This window comes from Aquila chrysaetos, chromosome 5 (assembly GCF_900496995.4).
Source record: "Aquila chrysaetos chrysaetos chromosome 5, bAquChr1.4, whole genome shotgun sequence".
Taxonomy (NCBI): Eukaryota; Metazoa; Chordata; class Aves; order Accipitriformes; family Accipitridae; genus Aquila; species Aquila chrysaetos.
Window position 1 is genome coordinate 25,818,496 of NC_044008.1, and position 10,121 is coordinate 25,828,616.

Genomic DNA, 10,121 nt, shown 5'->3' on the forward strand with positions numbered 1-10,121 from the left:
GCTCTGAAAAAACTTATTTCCTCTTCAGTAGCTCTTTTTTTAGTGATATTTTGTGAACTCACTCCTGCAAAATGGTTTTTTTCTGATTACTTTTTATTCTTCATACTTCCAAGACAAGGAAGCGTGGACAAGTTTTCATAAATTGTCAATGATATTTACAACATAGGCTTTTTGCTGTGTATTAAACATAAGGATGTCACGCAGTTTGAGAGCACTAAAGGTGCTGATATAATTCAGAATGCGTTTAATTTCTCAATTTGTCTTTAATTGTATAGATATTTTGGTGTGAAACAGGAATTCTGCTGTATAGAAGTTCAGTTATAGCCTTGTTCTCCTATATTGGAAGGACATAATCCAAATTAGAAAAAATGTAACTGTAGTTGTCATCAAAATATTAAATATTGTAGTTGCTACTTCATGGCCTTTTTAGTAGAAGGGGCGATACTGCTATACTACTTTACCAGCAACTTCAACTGGCAGTTTTACTACTTCTATTAAGAAGCCAGTTGCATGATTGTGCCACAGTAACCTTATAGCAGAATGTCGCACTACATTCCTTTAATAACTAGTCATTCATGTATTCATATTTGCAGAATTTTTTTGTTGTCTAAAATCTATTATAACTTTTGTTATGTATGTGTGGATTTTCAGCATCTAGTCACCCCAGTATTGGATATTTTTTTGACTGGTATTTATTTACAGAGAATTTTGTAGTTAAAATAAAAGGAATTTCTTATTCTTTTTGGTAAATTGAATGTCCACTAAATTTTATATGAGCAAAGGAATACATTCAGAACTCCACTGCCCTTTTTTAATTTATGTTTTCAGTCTTTATTTGCCATATGTTTTTATCATTTAGAACGGATGTTCAGACATGATATGAAAATCATGTGATCAGAGAAGAAATGATCCTCCAGTGGCTAGAATGCTTCCCTACTAACCAAGTGAATTCTGCATTTCAGCAGAAAATGTCAAGTCTTCTGTTTCAGAAATTATTGAATTAGAGTTTTAATTTTAATCAGAATTTTTTGGCAGATGGTATAACTTAAAGGACTAACAGAAGAATATGGACTCTTTCATCTCTGATTACTAGTTCTTTAAAACTTAAGTCACTGTGCCAAGAGTTAGCATTAACTGGTAGTCTTTTACAGCCTCTCTGAACTAGCTAATACTGAGTCTGTTTGTGATAGTTGTCTGTGAAATTTGACATTCCTCTAAATTTTGGCTTCTGTCTTCATCCTGGGTGCAAAAGATAGCATCAGAGAGGAAGATTTTTGTCATGCTTCTGTGATGGACCATTTCTTGTTTCAGGCCTATCACTAATAAGTTAGCATGAGAAAGCTGATTTTGCAGCTGTGTGTGTAAGGATGTGGTCCTTCCGAAAAGTTGCCTAGAATGGATATTCAGACATGACCTGAAAATCATATGATCGCAGAAGAAATGTGAACCCCTTCCTAGAACAAGCTAGGGAGGTTAAAGAAATCCTGATCGGGATGGAATTAAAGCATCTGTTGGAGTGTGTTTGTAATTAATGAGATACGTGCACCTATGTGCTTATGCTGACATGCTTGCTTGAATCTCAGCTGAAGACTTCTTCATTATCTTAATTTATGTAGTTGTTTCAACCCTTACTCCTAGTTCTCCTTGTGTATGTTAACTCTTTTACTCCTAGCTTCAAAATGTTAATGCTGGGATACTTGGGGCCTGGAGGCAGAACAGAGATCTCTACACAGTGCCAGTGAAAAGGGGTGAGGAGGTCTGGAAGCTTCTTCTCACTGGCGCGGTACACCCACCGTGGCCCCAGGCGGCACAGCATCCTAGCTGACAGTTTTGACATTCCCGTTAGCTCTTCTTTACAGCTCTGAAGGGCTTCCATTTCACAGTGCATCTCTTCTTTCCAGCTCCTTTGCTGCTCTGAGTTAGGCCAAGTAATTACTGTAACAGATTGTAACGGTTTTGTTGGGATGTGTAACTGTACTCCAAGATTATATTAAACTTTTCTTTAAAGTCCCATCAGTGTATTAACTATTTTTCTTGGATTTAGGTTTCCCATTATAGGTACAAGTAGCTAACTGCTTTGACTTTCTTGTTTCTTAGTGGGATGCTGCAATATTAATTTTAAAGGCCTCTGTTCAGTTAGCTTTTAAACTCAAACACATTTTTGTTCATCGTGTGCTTACAAAAAAGCTTAAAATGTTGGTTACATGACTGTGCTAAGTTCCTCAAATTATTATTTGTTTCGGGTTCTTTAACTGCAAGGAATTTTCTTAAATATATTAGTAGCACTTTATTTTTTGTAACACTTTTAATGTACACACATACTTTGAAACCGAGATGATTAAGTGATCAAATGAAGTGGATACAACTGGGGATATTTGATCTATTGTTCTCAATTCAGTGGTTCCATAAGAGCACACAGATTAGATCAAGGAGATTTTGCTTCATTTAAGTACTCATGAACATGTGGTCTTTCAACTATGTATCTCTTACAATTTGATTGTTCCTATTTAAAAACCAGAAATACTTCACATCAGAAAATTGCCCTGTTAAAAATAACATTGTTTATTTTGTTTCAGTTTAATGAGTGGAGTTAAAAATAATGTTGGCAGAGGAATCAATGTGGCTTTGGTCAATGGTAAGTGACATTTTAAGTGAGCAGATTAGATTGTCTTCATTTTCAAATTGTTTCTGAAATTTACGGTGAAATACTAAGGGATGATGAAAGGCAAGCAGAAGCAGAAAAGGAAGTATTCAGCATATTTATACTGAGATAATGTCAGATTTTGGCACTTATACCTTTTTGTTAGAAAGTAGAAAAACTGCATTTTTGTTTCTAAAAATGTGTAGTAAAAATAGTAATGTGCAGTGCTGTGGTGACTGTCTCGGTCATCAGATAAATTCCTAATGCACATATAAAATGGAAAAAGACATGAGATGCATGCTGCTACTTTTGACTTTTTGTGTTGCCACCACTAATAAAACTTTGTAGACTAAATTCTTCTGTTGCTCTCTTTTCAGTGAAACTTAAATTTAACAGTTCTGTTACTACATGGAAAGACCAGCTCATTATTTCCTAGTTTGAAATCAGTAAATTTGATCAGTCCATATCTATAGATCTTGTCCCTAAATACATCGTGTTATGTAATTGTGTTCAGGATTCTTAACTTTCATTAAAACCAAACAAATTTACCTGTGTGTCACCTTGAAAGCTGAACTGAATGTCGGTATTCACAGATTTGTCTTTAATGTGTAAGAAGCGATTCCTTGTAGCACTGAGATAGTACTTTGTCATTTCACTGCAATATAAATTCATGTTATTTTTGGATTGTACTCAGGTTTATGTCATCTAAAGCATGACTTGAACAACACTCACCTAATCTTATTTTGCCCTCCTAAATTGTCTCAATCTGTTCAAAACCAAATAACCTACCTGTGTATTATATAGCTGCCAGTCTTTCTCCCTGTCTTCCAAACTTTTAAATGAATGTATGTATTAAAAAGAAAAGTCTACTTTCCATCAAATACTGCCTTTGTAGACAGCATAGTTAAAAAAAAAAAAAAAAAAGCTAATGAGGTTACTATATTGTCCACTTTCTTCTATTTGTTCTGGATGTTTAAATCAACTAAGAATTTCCAGTCTGTAGCAAAACATGCATTGTAATTTTAATCTTTCTTACTTTCCATGTGGCACTAAAGGCAACCTACTGCTGTACTATCTATTTTTGCAAAAACAAGTTAAAAAAAAAAAAGGTGAATATATGCAGTGAATTATCTTTATTGGTTTTAGAGGCTGTGGGCTTTTTGTTCTATTTTATATTCCACTTGAAGCAAAATCAGAAGTTTGCATCTTCTTTTTTTCCTCTTACCTTTTCCTGCACCTTTTCACCAACTACTATGCTGTTTAAGGAGCAATCTTCATAAGAGTTACCATAGTAATTGATTTACGTGGTGTCTTCTGCAGCACTTTCTCTGAAAGAGTCATTAAGAAGAGGAGTTGGGCATGTTGTCTGTAAAATAATTTTGGCTATATCTGATGACACCAAATATTTCTCTTTCTCCAGGTAAAACGGGAGAACCATTAGACACTAAATTCTTTGACATGTGGGGAGGAGGTAGGTGCAGTCACTTTAGCTGGTTATATAGAAACAACTTAAATGCCTCTTTCCTTCTTTTCTTTTTTCCTTTTTTTTTTTTTTTTTTCCTCCTTCTCCAGGCTCCATTTGCTGTGGCAGTTGAAGGTGATAGTTAAGGGAGTGCTTCACCTCTACCTTTGCAATTGTGAAGAGAGTGCAACTTTAAAGAAACACAAATAGTTGAGGTGGGAGGGAATGGTATGGTTAATCAAACACACTTGTTCTCCTGAGTAGTTCCCACTAGTGGTTATGTCTTTACACAATATGGATGAAACTCTTTCTATAAAATGAAAGACTTCTGTCCTGCATTTTATCTTTCTCCCACTTAGCATCTTTTTATAAATATGTAAGAACATTTACAAATACTCTTAGAAGGAATGCCTTTGCAGGAAGGTATTGCAGGTGTTTAAATATGGAATGGTTGCTTGTTATTAAACAGTTTTTTGTGTTCTCTCTCTTTTTCAGATGTGGCACCATTTATTGAATTTCTGAAGTCCATCCAGGATGGAACGATAGTGTTAATGGGAACATATGATGATGGTGCAACCAAGTATGTCATTGATTTATATAGTAAATACTGCTTAAACTTTTAAATGCTGTTTTATACTGAAAAAAGTGCATTCTTTATCACACAATCACTTTTGATAAAATTTTGTTCTTCCCAGATGACAGATTTGAAACTATGCTTTCAGTTTATTAGTTTTATAATGCTGATGTGATTTGGGGACAACAAGGATCAAATTAAAACTAACCAGGTGTAATGGGTTATATATGTATTTACAGAGAGGACTGTTAGGTGTATACTTTTGTGATCCCAACAACAGAGAAACAATAAATTAGATATTAAATTAGACCCTTTAGGAGAATTACCACAAGTGTTTGAAAATCTGAAAAGGCTAGACATTAGTAGTTGACTAATTAGCAATTGCTATATCAGTAGACACAGTTGGTTTTTTTGGTTTTTTTGCTTCTCTGAGAAAAGGTGTTAATACAACAAGAAAACGTAGGGCATATGGTCCGTCCAACAAACTGCTTTCTCGTAGCTCTGAAGAATATATTTGCATGTCAGGCATTGTAATTTTTTTAAACCATACCCTTATCCTCCTTGGTTCCTGAAGACCCTGTAGGTTTCTAGCTGCTCTCGTAGAATGTGACCCACCTCTTTTTCTTTTTTTTTTCTTTTTCTTTTATGTATGCTGCCAAGGATATCTGTCTCTTTGGAGATGTGCTTGTTTTCCTATTGCCGATAGCTCGTTCTGTCTTATGCTAGTAAATTCAGATATGTCCAGACATAGGAATGTGACTGTGAGAACATACTCTGGTGGAAACTGGTCAGTTCCATCCAGCACTCTTCTCAGATCAACTCCGAGACAGAGTTCAGTCATTCCAGGGGTGCAGAGACCATTCCCAATAGGCTTTGCCTGTATCCTTCCTTTTGAAGTCTGAGAGGTTGCTAGTATGCGCCTCATACTTTTTGGCCTCAATGTTTGGACTGTTCCACCCTAAAGCTATTCAATTTATTAATGTAGGCATAGCCTAAGAGGTTTTACTTCTCTTCGAGCATTATTTTCCAACCTTCCCAACTTTGGTCAGCTTTAATAGATACTAAATATTACTGTAGAATTTGTATTGTAACCTACTCAGTTAAGTCATGCTGTAAAAGGATTGCTGTTCATAGTGAAAATTAAGAGGTGGGTTTTTTTTTTCCTTTTCCTATGTTGTTTTAATAATATTTAACTTTTTGCTAATGTGTTCTGTACCTTTTTTTTCCTCTTCTGGTTCAATTTGTTATCCACAACTTGTCAGTATTTTTGATACAGGAGCAGCTTTCCTATGACAAAGTCCTGACTTTGCCATGAGCAATAATTGCAGTAAATAGTTAAGCGTCTGTACGTTCACAGGTTTTAGGAGAAGAAAGCAATTTAATGTTTCTTTATGCCAAGGCTGGATCTTTTGTCTGTTATTCTATTCATTTGTCCTGTTGCTTTTCTTTTTCTCTTTTTCCTGTCTTTGATGTTTTAGATAATAAGTACAGTTAGTTTCAATAATCATGTCACAGCTGATGTTTTTGAAAGCTTGTATGTAGATACAATATCAGCTAAACAAGAAGGTGAATTTGGGCTATTCATGCTGACAGCCAGGAACTACTACTTATTAGTTATATTACATAATTAGCCAAAACCTTACCACTGGTGGTTGATGGTAATCATAAATGCCAGTTCTTGAAAACAATTCAAATTGTGAAGAACCAACATATTTAAAAGATAAAGTATCTTTATTTTGTTTTTTTTTAAATATAAGCTGCCCTAATGCTCTAGAAACTTTAAGTGTGGGTTGTGCAAATAACCTCCAAAGTACCTAATTGTTTTCATAATTTTAGCTAAAGTGAATCATACAACTATATCTCAGTAAGTAGTAATAATCAGAAGTTGTATGTTTTGTTTAGTAAGCGGGCAAATATAGTAACTGAAAGGAAGAAATAAAGAGCTGTTATTTGGACATTTTGGAATGATAATTTATCATCCTACAGAATCATTTTCCCTTCCATACTAAAATTATCCAAGTTGGACCTACAGGCACTGAACCGTGCTGTGGGTTATGAATTTTGAATTAATAGTCCCAAGCAGACAAGAACTTCTTTCATATATTTATGTCATTCTTCTAATCTAAAATAGCTTTTACTTTATCTAGACTTCAGCTTGAGCCTGCAAACAAAGTTTACTTTAAGGTTGACTTTTTTAGTTGCTTGGAGAATTGCTAACATGACTTGAGATGTATGTATAAATTCCCACAGGAGAGGATTCTTGGCTTTTGTTGGTGTACTGATAGGTTTGTATGCTGGTTCCTTGAGATTAAAGAGCAGTGCTCGTTAGATCAGGTGATTTCAGAATTAGCCGTATCTGATTTTGAAAGATGGATCTTGCCCAATATTGACTGACTTAAACTATGTTTATCAGATTAAAGATGAATGGTCCATTGAACAATGAAAGTTCTAAGGGCACGTATTTTATTCACATATTGAACTTCTCTTTTTTGTTCAAGGCTTAATGAGGAAGCACGGAAGCTGATCGCTGAATTAGGAAGCACATCTATTACTAACCTTGGCTTTAGAGACAACTGGGTCTTCTGTGGTGGAAAAGGAATTAAGACTAAAAGTCCATTTGAACAGGTCTGTGATTATATAACATACTGGAATTCAACAGCTTACATTAATAAAGGCTTTATAAATACCATGCATTTGTTCATGATGGGTATCTATTGCAGTAGTGGCACACAGTGTTATTTTCAGATTTATTCCTTGACTTGGCCTCCTCCTTTTGAATGTACAAAAAAGATTCTTTGGTGATTCACAAATAAGAAAAAATCTTATATGGGGTAGATCTTATTATCCCAATAACTAGATCGTTTATCTTTTTAATGAATCCAATTAAGCCAAAGAATTCAAAACTTATTGCCTAACACTTGTATTTTAGATGGACTAACAATGGTAGACCTCCAACAGAAAAGTGGTGGTTAAGGTGTTGGTGTTCCCAGCTGTTCACTTTGCTCTTCTGTCAAAAATTATTGCTGCCACAGCAAAATTTGTGAAATAGAATACGTTCCCATACTTTAGCTGTTACAAGTCAACATGTGTCATTGTTGCCTTTAATTACTGGTAAAGGTAGCTTTGTACTAGGAGAGTAAGGAAGGTGTGTTCTCCTTTGCCAGCTTTGTGAGGGAGTGGGAACTAGTGCAGGAGCAGTGGCAAACTCTTGGAGGCAGTAATGTCTTACCTGACTGCAAATGGTTGCTTGGTGGAAAAATAAACCCCTAATTTTCAAAAAAGGCGAACATTCAACATTAAATAATGTTCTTTAAAATCCGACTTTGTTTTCAGTGCCTTGTATATTTAGTATCCTTATTTATTTTTTGCTAGTGGTTTATGTTTTAATGCAGTTGGTCTTTTCTTTGCTTGTCTCTCTTCCTAAATAAACATCCATAATAAATTTTAAAAATGTTTTCCCAGTATGGCTTAACTGTTTTTAGCATACGCTTGTCTGAGCAAGTTACATTGTGGTGAATACTGAGAGATTGTTATATTTGATACAAAGCACAAGAGGCTAATAGTGATGTCTTCTCTTTGTTCATGGCCTGAAAATAAGAAAATAAAATGTCTCTTAAAGCTGTGAGTTAAAGCAAAAGGATAAATGACTTTACATTAATGGTAGATTGATGTTTTCTATTTATAGCATATAAAGAACAACAAGGACACAAACAAGTATGAAGGCTGGCCAGAAGTTGTGGAGATGGAAGGCTGTATCCCTCAGAAGCAAGACTAAATGAAAACAAAAAGAAAGGAGAAAGAATATGGAAAAAAATGCACTTTCTGCTATTATTAGGGAGAGGGCTATGAAGGAGACTGTACTGTAAATAATATTTTTAAAGCATGCAACCATCTTGTCGGTGTGTGCATGAGCACTGACATTTTGAATATTGGAATTATTTATTGCTAACACACCTAGAAATTCTTTTTGTAAATATGTCCAAAAGAAAAGAAACATCAAATCATTTCTATGCAGGTTTCTTAAAAGCACAGTATTTAGTTTGCCTGTGGTAAATAATATCTTGTAGATCAACTGGCTAATAAATTGCATATGTGGATAATAAACAGATCCTGACAAATGTTGTACTGTCCTCTTAACAGCGTAATGTTGCTGTGAGTATGTAACCTTTGTGGAATATTGTAGATTTTAGTGATAAGTTAATAAAGAGCTTTAATTTTTTTTTTATCCTCTGCCTTTTTAATGGCAGCATCACTTTTTATTAAAGCTGTTTGGTTATTCTAATACCAAGTGCTCCAGAAATTTATTTTGTAGTCCCCCATCAAAACTGAGTAATCAGCAAAGGAAGAATACATGATAGTGTAACACAGATATGCCACGAGAAGCACAATAGAAATTATTTTTATTAGGGGAAGAACAAAAGTAAATATATAAATAGTGTGCATGATATATAAAAGCAGCTTGGAGGGATTTGTACTTAACTTGAAAGTAATGTTTACTTTGTACAAGAGACTTGGCATGTTAAGCAGCAGTACTGTGGCTAACTTGTTTGGGTTTTATTGCAATTCTTGTACTGCTGCTTAGCCTTTGATTCTACCCATGGCTCTTCAGCTGTAGTGGCTAGTCACACAGTAAATGTGCATAATGGAAGAGCTTCCTCTTTTAGTTCTAACCTCAGGAATAAATTTCCCATCACCAAGAGCCTGTTAGAAAGCAGTCTGCCTTCTAGTGAGAGTTGTTTCAGCTTACACAATTGTGCACATTTACTACCTGTGTTACATCTAATGTGAGCTGAGGCAATTTGTTCTTACGGTGAGATGTTAGAGAAAGCATTGTATCTTGGATTATGCATTGTGTGACATTTAAGCTTAACGGACAATGTTTCCTTCATCCTTTTTTTTTAATGGAAAAAAATGGACCAACTTGAAGTGGCCTTACTCTTTAGCTTGTATCAGAGCTGTGAGAAAACATTGCTTTCTTTGGAAACTTCTGTTTCTTTTAAGTAGGGCCAGCTTGAACTTTTGCTGAAACTAAGTTAATATGGTATAACTGATGGTGTCCGTATTCAGAAAATAGGGGCTGACACAGAATTGGGTGTAATCTCTTGGAGCTTTATGTCATGAGTTCTGGTATAATCTTCAAAAACTTCTAGCTAGTACCATGGGGCAAAAGCCACAAATGATTTTTCAGGAATCCACGGTGTGAGTTTAACACAGTGGCACTCAAAGTACTATTATTGTTGATGTCTTCCAAGACAGATTTAATTCTGTGCACTAAAAGTTTCAAGCAATATTGGGAATTGCCTTGTAAGTCAAATAAATAACCTGTGATACCAGAGTAAGACTGGATTGAGTTGTTCTGTACATTTAAGTAGCCTGTTAAATAATGTGGTTTTCCCTCAAGTTTAATGTTAGAACAGCAATAAATGCACCTTATACAGTGAAAA

The 10,121-nt window shown here is 34.8% G+C and overlaps 1 protein-coding gene across 1 annotated transcript in view; it reads left to right on the plus strand.

The window, feature by feature from the left end:
* FAM3C (FAM3 metabolism regulating signaling molecule C) overlaps positions 1-10,121 on the plus strand; it is a 32,305-nt gene extending 22,184 nt beyond the window's left edge. Inside the window, exons 6-10 of the mRNA XM_030015374.1 lie at positions 2,577-2,635; positions 4,062-4,112; positions 4,599-4,683; positions 7,176-7,302; positions 8,363-10,121. Of these exons, the coding sequence (XP_029871234.1) occupies positions 2,577-2,635; positions 4,062-4,112; positions 4,599-4,683; positions 7,176-7,302; positions 8,363-8,452 (412 nt within the window). The 3' untranslated portion in view covers positions 8,453-10,121. The remainder of the gene's footprint in view (positions 1-2,576; positions 2,636-4,061; positions 4,113-4,598; positions 4,684-7,175; positions 7,303-8,362) is intronic.